Below are 15,776 nucleotides of genomic sequence, written 5' to 3' on the forward strand. Positions count from 1 at the left end.
GTGAAATAAATGTGAGCTTTTTGTTTAGTATAAGATGTCCATCAGCTCAGCTGGATGCAGAGTCCAGCTATTCCAAGATGAGATCAGGTCATTTGTTGGAATGTTTTCTGGTCCATGACAATAATATATAAAAATGCTAAATTACATTCTTGGGAATGTTTTTACAGTAATCGGGAATTCGGGATGAATTAAAAGAGGAAACGGTTGGTTAAAAAGGTGTACCACAGCAGAGAGGTCCAAATAAAATGATTCCTTTTTCAAAAATAGTATACTATAGTATACTATACTATTATAATACTTCATTAGGTGACAAAACAAAAATGGAAAGATTTAAGGAGGTTATTTAAATCACTATGTAATAGATGGGTTTATTTGTTTAATTGTTTAAATGTGTCTTCATAGTTGACTTTATTACTTCATAAACAATGCTACTCATTTTATAATGTTATATTTTAATTAATGACATTTTGAGCCCTCCGCAGGGTGCCGTTCAGCAAACGCGTTGCGCGAAATGTTTGCAGGAGGTTTGTCCCTCGTGGGTCTCCGTTGTCAGCCTCTCAACATTGACGTGTGTCTCTACAGCCTGCTGCTCGTTCGCTAGCTAGCCAGCCAGCTAGCTGAGCTGGTTCTAATCGGCGGTGTGCGGCTAAAGAAGACGCGGACAGCCAACGCTTCAGAAATGGCGGCTGAATGGGAAGAGATTCGCCGACTGGCTGCTGATTTTCAGAGAGCACAATTTGCAGAAAGAGTGCAACGGTAACCGCACCGAACAGCTGTTAGCATCGAAGCTAATGTTTGTTTACCTAAAGCGTTCATGTAAAGGTTTCGTTCTTAGTTTATTCAATACAGTTAAAATATGTTGTTAATTAAAAATATATAATAACTTAAATAGCTAGCTGAGAACTGCTAATTGTGTGAACCTCTAAACCAGAGCTGCCAAACTCATTTTCGCCGAGAACCACGTCAGCATTACGGCTGTCCTCAAAAGGCCAGATGGAACTAAATGTCACCGAATGTAATGTAAAATAAATGTAACTACTCTTTAATGTTAAATAACTCTGATTTTATTGCTTATTCATGTTACAAACCGTGCTTGAGTTGCACAGAAAAATAAGTTTGCTTGTTGCTCTGTTGTAACATAAATCCTTTTCATTTAATGTTATGAAACCAACATAACTCCATCAATCAAGGATCAAAACTATCCAAGTGAATAAAGAAAATAACAATAATCAAACAAGTTATGGAATTAACTTTGTTCAAAACATTTTTTTAACGTTAAAATGGGCTTAATTACTGCAAAATCAACAATTGTGAGCTGCTAAGAACATGTATGACAGATGTAGCATTTTACCCAAAATAAAAAAGGCTGCACACAGCCTTGTATCCAACAATGATTTGTCTGCATACACACATAAAACCTGCAAACACAGTTTAACGATTATTCTTCTTGGTTGAATTACATTTTATTATATTCAAAATGTCTTTTTTTTAACGCTTACCTGTGTGTTTTCTGCCCAGATGTCTGACTCCGTTTTCCCGTTACCAGTGTGTCAATGTCTGGTTCGGGTCCTGTGCTGAGGGAATCCTTAGAAATGTTTTTGTTCAGATTCATTATAGAGAGGTGCTCCCAAACATGGGCAGAACGCAGGCAGCATGAAGTTGAGGCTGTGGCATCGGACCAGGGGGCAGCAGCCGGTAAAAGTCCTGGATTGCAGCATCCTGGCACTTTGCTGTCCGGTTTACGCTGGAAAGCTGTGATCGTGTCGGGCGTCTGTGTGATGAGTTGTTTGCGTTCCTGCAGCTTCTGATTCAGCTGAGATGCTCGGTTATATCACACAAAGTCACGCAGCCACTTTGGGTCCGACAGTTCAGACAAGGGTTTTCCTTTCCTCTGCATAAAAAGAGCTGTCTCTCCCCTGAGCTCAAAGAATCGTTGGAGGACTTTGCTCCTCCTCAGCCACCGCACTTCTGCCAGAACTTTGGCCCGGGGGGGGCCTTGAGTTTGACGCATATGCTCTAAACATTTCACAGGCTGTCTGAGCGGAACTGCATCGAGATCATCTCTAAGCTGGTGCAGGACCGGAAGCTGGATGTGGTTCACACGCTGGACGGTAAGGAGTACATCACCCCGGCGCAGATCAGCAGAGAGATCCGCGATGAGCTCTACGTGCACGGAGGTCAGTGTGACGGGCAACGGCTCGCGCTAGCATACGGAGTCATCAGCGCAGTGATAATGATGTGACGTCATTCTAATTCAAAGGGCGCATTAACATCGTGGACCTCCAGCAGGTGAGCATGAGCGACTCTCCAGGAGTGACTCCGTGCCGTCGACGTGTCATGAAGGGCGTTCGTCTCGCTGCAGATTATCAACGTGGACTGGGCCCACGTGGAGAGCAGAGCGAGCGACATCGCAAAATGTGACAAAGGGGTTCAGCTTGTCCTGGGACAGCTCGTCGAGGAGTGAGTATTACACGATACTTTCACTGGGGAGTGAGTAGTACGTGATACTTTCACTGAGGAGTGAGTATTACATGATACTTTCACTGGGGAGTGAGTATTACATGATACTTTCACTGGGGAGTGAGTATTACATGATACTTTCACTGGGGAGTGAGTATTACATGATACTTTCACTGGGGAGTGAGTATTACACGATACTTTCACTGAGGAGTGAGTATTACACGATACTTTCACTGAGGAGTGAGTATTACATGATACTTTCACTGAGGAGTGAGTAGTACGTGATACTTTCACTGAGGAGTGAGTAGTACGTGATACTTTCACTGAGGAGTGAGTAGTACGTGATACTTTCACTGAGGAGTGAGTAGTACGTGATACTTTCACTGAGGAGTGAGTATTACGTGATACTTTCACTGAGGAGTGAGTAGTACGTGATACTTTCACTGAGGAGTGAGTATTACGTGATACTTTCACTGAGGAGTGAGTATTACGTGATACTTTCACTGAGGAGTGAGTAGTACGTGATACTTTCACTGAGGAGTGAGTATTACGTGATACTTTCACTGAGGAGTGAGTATTACATGATACTTTCACTGGGGAGTGAGTAGTACGTGATACTTTCACTGAGGAGTGAGTATTACGTGAGTACACCTTCTTCGTTTGTGTCCAGATGAATCGTAATCAGCTGTAGAAGCTCCTGAATTCGGTGCAGTGACTGCAGAGCGGTTTGTGTTGCTTCGTGCTGTTAAGAAGAGACATTTGGTGTGAGGTTTATACCTAAATAAAAAAGAAAGCATCAGAATGTAGATGATGAAATTAGACCGTTGTTTGAGGAGCTGATGTTGTCACTGAGCTGAAGTGTGTGTCTCTGCGTGTCGTAGCGCCTACCTGGACCGGCTGGCTGAGGAGGTGAACGATAAACTGCAGGAAGCCGGCTTGATCAGTATCGCAGAGCTGTGTAAGAACGTCGACCTCCCAGGAGAGTTCATCTCAGAGGCGAGTCGCCACAGCTGCAGGGGGCGGGGCAGGAGGCGGGGCAGGAGGCGGGGCGCGTCATAGAGTGTGCTGTCTGATGTTTCTCAGGAGTTGTCGAAGCGTCTTGGGAAACTCATCCAAGGAGAAATGGACCAGTACAACCGAGGGGCCATATTCACGCCAGCTTTCGTTGCCCGTCACAAGGCCAGGATACGAGGGCTTTTCAGCGCCATCACAAGGTGTAGAGTGGAAACGCGTTTTATAAAGCATTCAGAAACTCATTTCTGGCCAATTTGAAGCTTTGTTCTAAAAGTTAACGTTCAAATGTGAAATCAGAATGTGTTTTATTCTATTCTGTTTCAACCCTTACTTCATTTGCACCGTTACAAATTAGGAATATACTACGACGATGTACTAAGTATTTAGAATTACATTTAGTCCAAGAGATCTAGGATTGCTTGTTATTCGTAAGTCTAATACTTCCAGTCATTTTAAATGTGTTGTAAAGTCTGGGGGTCGACATTTGTTGGAACACGGTTGTGTAAAGTCAGTCAAATGTTGATCAAGTATTTTCAGTTAAAGCAATAATCTGCTTCGAGATGTTTTTGCTTGGACGGAGGCGTTTTGGATGTATTTTTTTAGACACAGTAACTGATGATTACTTTTCTCTCGTGGCTGGCAGACGCTGGGAAGCAGATTTAATTATTCAATCAACTGTTGCAGGTGTGATAGTCGCTCTTCATTTGACCTTAAGCACATGTCATGGACCTTTTTAAAGTCATAAATTCTTTACCGTCCCTCGTATTTAATCTCCATTGATGATGCATTGTGAATTTAAATTAACGGAGCTTTCTGTAGCTAACTTTGATCACATGAACACGCAAAATAGAGTTTTAGAGTTAGAACAAGCGATTAGGCACGGTGCCCGTGTGTGTGTGTTTTATTTGTCGCTCGGTATTTTAAACACAATCGTGTTTTTCTTTTTGTGCAGGCCGACGCTCGTCAGCAGCATGATTGGAGCGTTTGGGTTCCAGGAACATCTTCTATACTGTGAGCAGTGACATTTGTGTTTATGGTGCCACCATGTTTAATATTTTGACTGCTATGAAGCAGCAGATTTCATTAGCATTACGTGCTAATTCCAGGCAGCTCTGTATTATACTGAAGTACAGTCCTTGCTTCTTGCACCAGCTGTCCTGGAGGAGTTGGTGAACACAGGACGCCTGAAAGGAAGTGTGGTCGGAGGTCGGCAGGACAAAGCCGTCTACATCCCGGATATTTACGCCAAGACGCAGAACAGCTGGGTGGACGCCTTCCTCCAGCAGAACGGATATCTGGGTCTGGCTCTCTCAGTTCTCGCTTTGCTCATCATTTCTCCAAGTGTTTGAGAGTTTTACGAGCCCTTCTATAAGAATCAGCTTGGAAGAACTTTGACGATTAGAGTCGATTCTTTGGTTCAGCAAGCGTTCTCCTTTTGAGGCATTATTGTTGTAAAGCTAAAGATGCAGTCTGTTATGAGCGGCGAGCTAATATATGTAATGGGGCTAGCTTGCTTTTTACATGCTAAGATTTCAGACCTGAGCAAATGCCTGCTGTTTTAGCGCGGTGTGTCCATGGCGACCACAGAAATCCGATTGAGCGTGAACGTGATGAGTCTTCCTCCTCCAGAGTTTGATGCCCTGGTCAGACTGGGCATCCCCGAGCCGACCGGCTACATTAAGAAGCGCTTCAAGTCCGCCAAGCTGCTCTTCCTCAGAGCTGCGTGCGTCGGCCAGGCTCTCGTTGACCAGGTGGAGGCGTCGGTGGAGGAAGCTGTGAACTCCGCCACATGGACCGACATACAGGTGGCTCTCCGGGTACCTGCTGTTACACAGATTCACTTACTTCCACCCGTTTCTCACCGTCGCTCCGGCTGGTTTAGCCCATTTTACCCAGCTGCCTGTCAGTGGAGGACGTCGGGATATTGATCAGCCAAGCTATGAGGAACTGTAATGTCCAGCTTTCTGCCAGAGTGCTCGGAGGGACCGTGGTCGTCAGTGAGAAGTTCATCAGCGACTGCCTGGCTGTTTTTGATGAGGCCATGCAGCAGAAAGCTGAGAAGGTAAGGTCTCCTATCCGGTGTAGAAAACGTACAATGCGATCAGCCCGGGAGGAAACACGGAGCACATGTCTGTGTCTCAAGGAAATCAAGAGCAATCCGGTGTTCCTGATATCTGAGGAAGATCTGAAGCAGGCATCAAATCTGACTGAAAGCTCAGCACCTTCGAAAAAGGAAAAGAGAGAAGCAGAACGCAGGAAGAAGGCGGCAGGTGGGTCAAATCCTCTCCACCCAGACGAGACACTCTATTAGGTCCAAGGCCCCACGGCACGTCGGCACAGGATCTAGGGGCAGCAACCCCCAAGCTGGGTGCGTGGCTCCAGTAGTGATCGGGGGGGGGAGGGGCAGTAACCCCCAATCTGGGTGCATGGCTCCAGTAGTGATCGGGGGAGGAGGGGCAGCAACCCCCAAGCTGGGTGCGTGGCTCCAGTAGTGATCGGGGGGGGGAGGGGCAGCAACCCCCAAGCTGGGTGCATGGCTCCAGTAGTGATCGGGGGGAGGAGGGGCAGCAACCCCCAAGCTGGGTGCGTGGCTCCAGTAGTGATCAGGGGGGGGAGGGGCAGTAACCCCCAAGCTGGGTGCATGGCTCCAGTAGTGATCGGGGGAGGAGGGGCAGCAACCCCCAAGCTGGGTGCATGGCTCCAGTAGTGATCGGGGGAGGAGGAGCAGTAACCCCCAAGCTGGGTGCATGGCTCCAGTAGTGATCGGGGGGGGAGGGGCAGTAACCCCCAAGCTGGGTGCATTTAATCGCCACGCTAACGTAACGCGTGTCTCAGGTTGCCCACCCCTGATCTAGATCATGTTCTTTGTGCTATTAAAAACAAGGCCCGGGGCTACTCCTCTCTACGGTACTGCTAATCCAACGCTTTGGGTGTTACCATGGTAATCTACATCATTGCTGTTTTACAACAAGAGCAATGATGTAGGATGTAGGTTTGTTTTTTAACCCCAAGGCGCTTTTGCCTTTTCAGACATTTTCTGGATGCTTTCTTTGAATGATAAATGGTTAGAACATTGTGGGGGGGTCGGCATTGTTAACGGAACCAGTTCTTGTCCTGTAAGCTGCTCTAGCAGTGCACCTTGTGCGTGTGAGAGTCGAGGGACTTTGAGAGCGCTGGTGTTGTTTACTCTCCCCTGTTGACCTTTGTCTCTCAGAGGGCAGCGGCAGTGTGAAAGCAGGCGGGGGTGGCAACGCCCGGGAGATCCGGATCCGCAAAACCAAGAAGAAGGGGAGGAAGGAGGAGGACAGTGATGAAGAAGCCGGGCCTTCACAGCAGAGTCAGAGCCGTAAAGCAGTCGTAATATCGATCGGATCAAGGGTCCCACGTTAAAGCTGATCACTGTCACCGCGTAATGGCTGGCTGCCGGGAATGGCCCCCCCTGGGTTGTGTCTTTCATGGAAGACGAAGGTAACTGGACCATCCCTGCGAGACTAATTATCTTTGTGTTCTACCTTTGCTTAGCTCACAGCAAACAAACTGCAGGCCTGTTTATGAGCCGGGAGCAGGTCGTTGCTGCTTTACAGGAGAGAGTGAGCGACTGCCCGGACGAGGTGCTCTCCGAGCTGGCGGAGCAGTTAGTGAGGTAATCACACGGGCTGGGCTTCCTCTGCTCGCACCCCGGCAACCGCGAGACCCACTGGGCCTATCTGTGCAGGCCTCTGAGTAAAGCCTACCAGGAGGTTCTCCGGACCGTGTTCATGTCCTCCGCCAGCTCGCCGTCGGGGCCCAACAAGAAGAAGAGCATGAGGGACGTGCAGGAGGAAGTCAGCAACCTGTACCACAACATCCGGCTCTTTGAGAAGGGCGGCAGGCTGTTCTCTGGTAGGGCCTGCTGTTACAACGGGGGGGGGGGGGGGTCAGGGGGGGTCCGTTAAGCTTCTCAATCAGCGTGGGAACAAAACGACCTCTGTAAAGAAGACTTGTTGTATTTTATTGCTTCTATTGTCCTGAATATTTGAACATCAGTTTAACTCCAGCATCCATCAGAATTAATGCTAAATCATAAAGTTTTGATCAGGAACTGTTCGAGTATTGTCCTCGTTCACTGCCAGATTATTGTGATTTTTTTAATAACATGACGTTATAATGGGTGTTACTGTGTAAAGTATTCACGATTCTAAAATCCAGTTTGTCCGATATTCAAAACATTTCTCCACTTCCAGTCTGAGAGTGAAGTCGAGTCGCTGCATATAATAAACCTCGTTTACAATCCGCTGATCTGATGTTGGGCGATCAACTTGCAACCATCTTCGGGTTATTGCTTTTCTACGACTTGCTGAAAGTATCTTTAAGTAGTACTCTTGCAGGTATTTGACACCCTGCTCCTTTTACACGTCGCTCACTTTGCTTTGTTTTTCGCGGTGCAGGTGAGACGCAGGTCCACATTTCAAAGCATGTCCTGAAGACCGTGTGCACGGACGTCACCAACATGCTGCTGAACTTCCTGGCTGCTGACCTCATGATGTCTGTGGAGAATCCCAGCGCCATCAGCAACGAGGTGAGAGCGGGCTCCCGCCCCGCGTCCTCCCGGTCCTCCGAGGGTCTTTCGTCTTCGCCACAAATGTCTCTGATGTGTCGCCCCAGGTCAGAGTGAAGATTTTGGGCAAACTGTCCGAGGAAACCAAAGGACCCCTCACGAAGCTCCACGGCTGCCTGAACGGCAAGGTGAGCGTGTGTCCCGTCGCGTGTGTCCCGTCGGGTGTGTCCCGTCGGGTGCGTCATCGGATGCGTGCGACAGCTGGAAACCTGGCCACCGTTTGTTCTCCTCAGAATATCGAAGACTTCCTGACAAACGTCGAGCTGTGTGCCGAGGTGTGTGGCTTCATGCTGAAGAAGGGAGACAAGAAGAAGGAGAGGTGACGGCCGCTGACATCGCTCTCCCATGCGTCTGAGTCTGGGTTTGGGCTTTCAATGTGTGTGTGACGGTCGTCCAGACAGGCCCTGTTCCTGCACCGCCAGGCCCTCACCGAGCAGCTGAAGGAGACGGAGGACCCCGCTCTGGTGCTCCACCTGACCAGCGTGCTGCTGATCCAGGCCAGCGCCCACTGCATGCTGCACGCCCCGGGGCGCTGCGTGCCTCAGATCATCGGAACCCTCACCGGTCGGATCCCGCCGGTACGTCCGCCCCTGATTTACGGCATGAGGATCCGGCTCAGACTGCTTTGTGCCGTGTAGTTACAGGTCCTCTGAAATCACAGGACTTTATTTGGTTACATGAAAATTAGCATCGATGAAAGGTCGCTGGATACGGGCAGGCATGCAGCATCTGTTGCCATGGTGATCGTCAGCTGTTGTGAATCTGCCTTTACTTTGTTTTGATCCATTTAAACGTGAAATGGATAGTCGTGATGGTGGGGGGGGGGGGGGCTGGAGATGACCTGCAGCTTGAACTGGCAGGTGTTTATTTGTGGTCTGAATGCTTTATTCAACGTCAGCGTCACATGAATGCACCTTCATGTAGTTCCCATGCGGGTCTCGCGTGCTCGGCCTAAAGCAACGTTTGTTTGGTGAGTTGACCTGTTGGAACGTTCCATGCAGGAGCAGCAGCAGCTGCTGGCGGCCTACCAGAGCCTGGTGGTGAAGCAGCTGGTGAGCCAGAGCCAGAGCAAGAAGCAGGGGGAGGCCAGCGGAGCAGAGGAGCTGGACGAGGAGGCCAGGAGCATCCGCGCCCAGCTCGCCGCCCTGACGCCGCAAATCAAGGCTCTGCTGCTGGCCCAGAAGAAGCCGGTCGGCACGGAGGACTGAGCATTTCAAACATCAGTGGAACGAAGAACGAAGCTTGTTTGTGTCTTTGAGTTCTGAGTCCTGTGTGGGATCTCTGCCTGTAAACTAAATGAACGTCCTCCATCATTCTGCTCATGCAGTTATTAAAGCCCCCCCCCCTGCTCCTCCCTGCATGTTCGCACTGATCAATTATTCTTAAATGAACATGTTCTCGTGCCAAAAGCATCACAACAAGGAAGGAAGCGGCTCTTTGGGTGAGACTGATCCGTCCCATTCTGTGACAAAAGAACCCGGCGACCGCCGGGACCCGGCGAGTCGGGACCCGGCGACCGTCGGGACCCGGCGACCGTCGGGACCCGGCGACAGTCGGGACCCGGCGACCGTCGGGTGTTTCTGAAGGTTTGTGATTTTTCACGTTGACCTTCTAAGACTATTGTGTGAGCAGCCTGAAGAAGTAAAATCCGCTGGGGGGAATGCCACGGTCTCGGGGTGGTTTCACTGAAGGAAGAGCTGTTGTGGAACTTACCTTTTTGCACACTAGGGGGCGTCATCATCCAATAACGGCGACATCACACCCAGTGACTGATGCTGCAGCTGACCTGACCTTTGGGTCAGATGATCAACACTGAAAATAAAAGCAGGAACCCCGAGTACGTTCTGCAGAGAGGGGGGGGGGGGGGGGGGGGGGGGTCTCTGAATGGCACGTCTCCAAAGAAACGAGGAAGATTGTTTTTTAATGTGAAACTTTCAACAGTTCTGCTGATTAATGGTTTAAAGAATATTTATTATATATGTATATTATACGATGAATGAGGGGGAGGGGTCAAACGGCTCGCTGATGGAGTCGATGTGGATGAGTCCGGTTCCTGAGCACGGAAAACAACGAAATCAGACAAGGACGGATCATTCAAGCACATCACAAAATCAGGATACAATAATCAGCCAGCACTGTCTAAAGGACCACTGACGACGGGACTGGGGACAGGTGTGCGTGACCACACCCACGATCTAAGCGAGAGAGGCATCTTGTGTGTGTTTATTACAAAGCTGTGAAACAGACTTTACAAAAGAATTGAAATATTAAGTGGAAGTCAGTGACGGAGCTCATACCTGCTCCAAGCGCTGTGTCCTCCCTGAGCCCTGTAAGGATTTAATACTGGATTTATAACCGGTTAAATCTGTTTGGTCAGATGTTTGGATTTACACAATATCACACACACACATAGACACCATCCACCTAAATAAGTCTTATCTCTGTCATGGGATCCAGTTATTACAGCATTCCCTGTGAAATAAAGCGTTTATTACAGCGTTTATTACCTGTTCTAGTCAGGAAAGAGGCAACAGCCTGGGTTCTGCAGGGAAAATGCAGCTCAGAAGTCATTCTTGTGTGGAACAAGGCTATCTTGCTGAAAGCTTCCATGATGACGATGGTTCGAACTGCATTCCTCTCTGAAAGCTGGAATTAGAGGACATTCCGTGGCCTGTTCCGAGGACTGGGAACCAGGTTTCGGGAGGAAATCAGAACAACCCCCCCCCCCACCCCTGATAAATGTAAACTGCACAGTAACATTTTGAACATGTGACTGGGCCGTGTGCTGCTGGGAGACACTGAGAATATGTGAGGTCATCACACACACACAGGCACATACTCCACATCTCCATGGAAACAAGCATCTCCTCTTGGATTCTTTTTCTTTCTATGTTTTTTCCTCCAGGCTTGGCAAGTGAGAGATCTCATATAAAAATATAGATCTAAAAACAGAACCTCCTACACTCAACGTGATTCAGACCAGGAGAAGAAACTGACAGCAAATACAACCACTCACATTCAGCTAACATGGATATACGAGCTACATCCTACACACATGCTACAAGCAGAGCGTCAACCACGCTATAACAGGCTAAAGAGGTCTTCATGTTCAGAAAAGATGATGCATCGATGGACTGAGAATCCAGAATGAAACTAAAGGGTGGCAGGAAAGTAGATGAGATGATGCAGCCTACAGGTTGTTGATCACGTAGATTTATAATTTCACTGTCTGACAGTAATTTCGATCCATCTATCTTTCTTGAGAAGCGGTTTAATGACTGCTGCAATGTGAATAAAAGTGTTTCTCATTTGTTTCAGCCTTGAATTGAAAGCATCTCAGGGTAACTGCTGGAAAGCGACAGAGACCTCCTGATTCCCAGTTTCACGTTGGATGACTAACACGGACGGTTTCAGCAGCGGTAGGTTTAAAACGTTACCATGACAGCTGGAGCTAACGAAACACTTTGATCCCGCGTCTCTCGCCATTAGCTTTAATTAACATCGCTGGAACCAGCAGAACAAAACTTACCTGGTAGACAGATCAAATTTCTCTGAAGCATTAACCCTTCAAGTGGACAAAAATGTTGATTTTCTCGAATGTGTCCAAGTGCAACAAAAGGTCAAGGGGGGTGGTTTTTGGTAAGGAGCTCTAATTTTGGATGAAACTTGAAAATCCCGGCTTTCAGCATGAAAATTCATTATTTAACCCTGTTGTGCATTTTTATCCTATAAAGTTATACGATTCCAAAAGAATGTCTAGAAATTAAAATTATCTCATTTATAAAAAAATACATAAGCTGAGCACTCAAAAATAAAACTACAAGTGATTGATACAATCAAGTCCAATGGAACGGCAAGAACAAAGAATCAACTGGGAAAAGTGAGTTCTTCATAATATGGGACCTTTAAAAAATGAGTTATAAAATGTTCCATGGTCATCCGGACACTCCTTCAAATTTGATTAGCTCCTCCAAAGCTTTAACTGAGAGAAAAACAAAGTAATTCCTCCAAACTTTCATCAGTGGAGAACTTGAACCGTTAAAAGAAGCAACCATCAGACGCCATTTACCAAGGTAAGAAATGTCTAACTCTTTATCACATTCAACAGTATGGGACACTGAAATTGCACATTTTCACCAGATATAGCAGCATTCTGACTGGCCACTGGACTACTCAATAGGCACACCCGAGACATTTAAATAGAAAGAAACACGTATGGCGGCCACGCCTCAAACACGGCTCTATGCAGCTACGCGTCGGCGGCCAGTTTAAACTGAGAAGAAACCCGTTTCCTCGCACGTCACGTGAAAAAGCAGCGTGTTCAATGAGCTCCCACATCGTCCTCCGGCCACGCCTCGCTGAGCGCTTCCTTTATGACGTAAGACAGTGGATGACCCTCAGTGTGGACCGTAATGACCTCTACCCGGATACGATGGCACAAGAACTTCATTCAAGGTGTCTCGCTGCTGTGCGGTTCACAGAGCAGAACGGAGATCAACTCTAAATGCCTTGATAGACTCGACGGTGATGTCTACAGTCAAAGACGTCGTCCGTTTCCTGTCGCCCTCTCACCTTCACTTTAGTCCTACTGAGACGGCGACGCGTCTCCGGACACCTTTAACAGGTCCTTTCGGCACGTTGGTAGATTTAAAGCCAAGCCGCTGAACCTGGCGGATGAATCCCGTGCGGAGAGTCATCAATATTAATGATGATTATTACACGTCCCAGGTGGCACACAGGGATCCATAGCAACCGTCCTTCTACACCACATCGGTGATCAAAATGCCCCTGATTGTTCATCCTCGATGGTTTAAAGAATCCACATCAATGACGTGGGGAACCCCGACCAGACTGAAACCTCTCCCACCACCTTCACAGCACTTTTGTTTTTTCATACATTCATTTTTTCCCCTTTAATTGAATGAGTAGGTAATAAAAAAGGTTTGTCACTGCCAGAGACTTCTCTTTAGTGCAGATGAAAATAAACATGCTGTTTTACTCTTTAAAAAGGCCAAGCAAATGACCAAAGGTCATCCCTCTCTCACCCATTTGATTTTCCAATGATATTGACACACACCCCGATTGTTGTTGAGCTCCTGGGGGTGTAGGTACGATTCAGGCTCCAGCAAGAAAGTGAAAAGCAGGATGGAAAGCAAGGAGACTCTGACTTGTCGTCCGACAGAGCACCGGCAGCCAAAGGTCCCACTGGACGCAGCCTCCGCTATCGTTTAAAACATTGCTAGTATATACAGTACCCCCAAACAAAAACCGGCCTGGCATCGACTCAATGTTAGGCAAAGACGAGACTGAGCTGTGGTCAGTGGCTGGGCGATCGGTCCTTCAGACCGCAGAGCGATGCTCGCCACACACGTACACCGCACTCGGCTGGATTCGCCTCTTCGTGTTGCCGAGCAGCTGAGGAAGAAACTTGAAGTACTTGGGCATAAGGTCAAGGCAGGCATCACGGAACTTCTTGATCCGCCAGTAGTAAATGAGAGGATTGAGGGCCGACTTGAGGTAGCACAACCACAGGACCCAGGTGCTGATCTGAAAGAAGCTTTCTTTGTGGTAGAAGTCGTCACTGAAGGTAGCAACCAGACTGTAGGCGGTGAAGGGTCCCCAGCACATTGTAAACACGGAGAAGAGGATGAGGATGGTGGTGAACGCACGCGTCTTGAAGCTCATGTCGATGTTCATTTGGAAGGGTCTCTGGAGGCTGAGCAGGCCCAGCTTGCTGGCCTGGCTCAGGCAGATGCTGTCCGAGTGGCTGTGGATGCGGATGGCGTTGTGGCGGATAGTGTTCAGGATCCCCATGAACGTGTAGAGCATGACCACGAAAGGTACGAAGAAGAAGACTAGCATTAGCATCAGCACGTAGGTGTGGTAGCCAGGATCAAGGCTGTAGCCAAACACACACTGGGGGGCCCTGGGGGGGATCTGTAGGGGAGGGGAACTGAGAGCCAGGGGCAACGAGAAGACAAACGCAAGCCCCCACGTGACCACGATTAGCACCTTAGCTCTATGTGGGCTCAGCTTATCTTGCTTCTGGACAATAATAAGAAAACGATCTATGCTTATTATAAGCAGAATAGCCACGCCCTCCATCACAAAGAACCAAAAGAACATGGCCGAGATGCGACAGAAAGCGCCCCCAAAAATCCACTCTGTGGTAACGACAGTGACGAGAGCGAATGGCATGTTCAGGATGGCCAGCATCATGTCTGCGAACGCCAAGCTAGCCAGCAGGATGTTAATGGCCGAGCGCATGGCGGACCTCTGGTACACCATCAAGCACACGACCACGTTCCCCAACAGAGCCAGGAGCAGGATGAGGACCATGACGGCGCAGAAGAAGATCTGCAGAGGGAGGCCGACTCCTTGCAGGGTCTCTGGGGCCTCGCCTGTCGGCACGGTCGGCTCAGAGAGCAACCGGGGGCCCAGGGAAGCATTCGCCATGGAGATGTTATCCAACGCCTCTCAGCGGTCCCGCAACGAGGCTGGTGATGATGTCCCCTGCCTCTGGAAGGGAAAGCGCCGTGGACTGGACCATTCTTCACCGGGGCGAGCATGCATTGTTGCTGGAGAGCTCACGGGGCACACGGTCCGGCAAACGTCCCCATCGCAACCCAACATGGAGGCGTCGTCATGGCAGCTCCTCCCTAAGGCGCACAGGGAACTGTGGTTAGTGCAAAGGGGTCAAGAGCAAGATGAAGAAACAGGATTCAACCGGCATCGCTTCCATCGGATGCCCACGGAGCGAGACGGCCATCGGCTCCGGGCGCTACGCCCGCACAGCCCTCCATCCTGCAGCCTAATTACTACTCCCGACACCCCACAAGTCTTCAGGCGATAGTCTGCCAAAGACGCTAAAAAATGGCCGCGTGTGAATCTCCATCGCTAACAGATGGACATGGAATCTTTCCTCCCATCCCAGGAAGCTCCTCGCGATTTGTTTGACTTGAATCGACGGCCAAAGCGAGGAGGATTCAGTCAAAGTGATGTTACAGACGTTTCCTCACCGACCGGAATCACCGACTCTGAGAGGCATTTGTAGCCGCGAATATTTTAACCGCTAGTTTTACATATTGAGATTTACTTAACTTTCATCAGTCACTGTAACGGTGCGTGTTCCACACCAAACCTCATCAGCAGCTCTTTGGATAATGGCGCATGCTAAATACAGACTACTGCCGCCTACTGGCGTGGAGAGGTACCTCCTCTAACTCTGGTGCAGAGCGTGTGAGCCAGTGCCATCTGCTGTAGTCTCAACGGCGCATTCAGGCGCATTCAGGCGCATTCAGGCGCATTCAGGTGCTACTTTGAGCCCCCTCTCATGTGAAATACAGACTTTTAATTTAAACAGAAGACGCGTATCCCAACACGGTAGATTATAATACCAACAACAAAAGAAGAGAAACCAACATGCGACTGGAAAACGAGAAATAATAACAGGTTCCTGTTTGTCTAAAAGGTGATAAGAAATCCATTTAAAGTGCTTTTCTTTTTGAATCGCTGGCAGCAACCAGGAGTCACTGTTCAACCGGGACAATAAAACACCTTATCGCCCGAGCAAACACCGGGCACGGACTGTCCCGCATCATTCACAATCGCTAACACCCAATAATAGAAGCGCTGTAGTCGTCCGCTTATGTCATTCATCCTCACCTAAATCGAGCCTTTTCGTGATTGTGTTTGCTTTTGTGTT

General features: G+C 48.6%; 2 protein-coding genes and 1 long non-coding RNA gene across 3 annotated transcripts; 1 reads left to right on the forward strand and 2 right to left on the reverse strand.

Annotated features, from left to right (window-relative positions):
- The first annotated feature begins 610 nt into the window (after positions 1–610).
- On the forward strand, positions 611–9,448 carry ufl1 (UFM1-specific ligase 1). Its single transcript, XM_068753539.1, has 19 exons — positions 611–756; positions 2,032–2,177; positions 2,261–2,289; positions 2,363–2,460; positions 3,342–3,456; positions 3,544–3,674; positions 4,427–4,485; positions 4,627–4,773; positions 5,104–5,279; positions 5,357–5,536; positions 5,618–5,744; positions 6,689–6,811; positions 6,997–7,117; positions 7,190–7,356; positions 7,902–8,032; positions 8,119–8,199; positions 8,305–8,390; positions 8,469–8,649; positions 9,073–9,448. The coding sequence occupies exons 1-19, from the start codon at positions 680–682 to the stop codon at positions 9,277–9,279; spliced, it is 2,382 nt and encodes a 793-aa protein (XP_068609640.1). The 5' UTR covers positions 611–679; the 3' UTR covers positions 9,280–9,448.
- LOC137909117 (uncharacterized) lies at positions 1,042–2,241 on the reverse strand. Its single transcript, XR_011105991.1, has 2 exons — positions 1,500–2,241; positions 1,042–1,418 (listed from the first exon to the last, which is right to left on the reverse strand). It is a non-coding gene; the product is annotated as an uncharacterized lncRNA (long non-coding RNA).
- A 2,687-nt stretch (positions 9,449–12,135) lies between the features above and the next one.
- gpr63 (G protein-coupled receptor 63) lies at positions 12,136–15,358 on the reverse strand. Its single transcript, XM_068754032.1, has 3 exons — positions 15,286–15,358; positions 14,663–14,730; positions 12,136–14,545 (listed from the first exon to the last, which is right to left on the reverse strand). Exons 1-3 carry the CDS (start codon positions 15,356–15,358, stop codon positions 13,412–13,414), a joined length of 1,275 nt encoding a protein of 424 aa, XP_068610133.1. The 3' UTR covers positions 12,136–13,411.
- Between the last annotated feature and the right edge of the window lie 418 nt (positions 15,359–15,776).

This window comes from Brachionichthys hirsutus, chromosome 20, assembly GCF_040956055.1.
Source record: "Brachionichthys hirsutus isolate HB-005 chromosome 20, CSIRO-AGI_Bhir_v1, whole genome shotgun sequence".
In the NCBI taxonomy this organism is placed as follows: Eukaryota; Metazoa; Chordata; class Actinopteri; order Lophiiformes; family Brachionichthyidae; genus Brachionichthys; species Brachionichthys hirsutus.

What these genes read in the sequence shown, in the direction of transcription:
- gpr63 (XM_068754032.1), bottom strand. Translation starts at nt 15,358, where the DNA reads ATGCGCCTGAATGCGCCGTTGAGACTACAGCAGATGGCACTGGCTCAC. An exon ending in CTGCACCAGAGTTAGAGGAG is followed by an intron (nt 14,731 to 15,285) that starts GTACCTCTCCAC and finishes TGTGCGCCTTAG; the next exon opens with GGAGGAGCTGCCATGACGAC. An exon ending in TTTGCCGGACCGTGTGCCCC is followed by an intron (nt 14,546 to 14,662) that starts GTGAGCTCTCCA and finishes GACCGCTGAGAG; the next exon opens with GCGTTGGATAACATCTCCAT.
- ufl1 (XM_068753539.1), top strand. Translation starts at nt 680, where the DNA reads ATGGCGGCTGAATGGGAAGAGATTCGCCGACTGGCTGCTGATTTTCAG. An exon ending in TTTGCAGAAAGAGTGCAACG is followed by an intron (nt 757 to 2,031) that starts GTAACCGCACCG and finishes AACATTTCACAG; the next exon opens with GCTGTCTGAGCGGAACTGCA. An exon ending in GGAGACAAGAAGAAGGAGAG is followed by an intron (nt 8,391 to 8,468) that starts GTGACGGCCGCT and finishes ACGGTCGTCCAG; the next exon opens with ACAGGCCCTGTTCCTGCACC.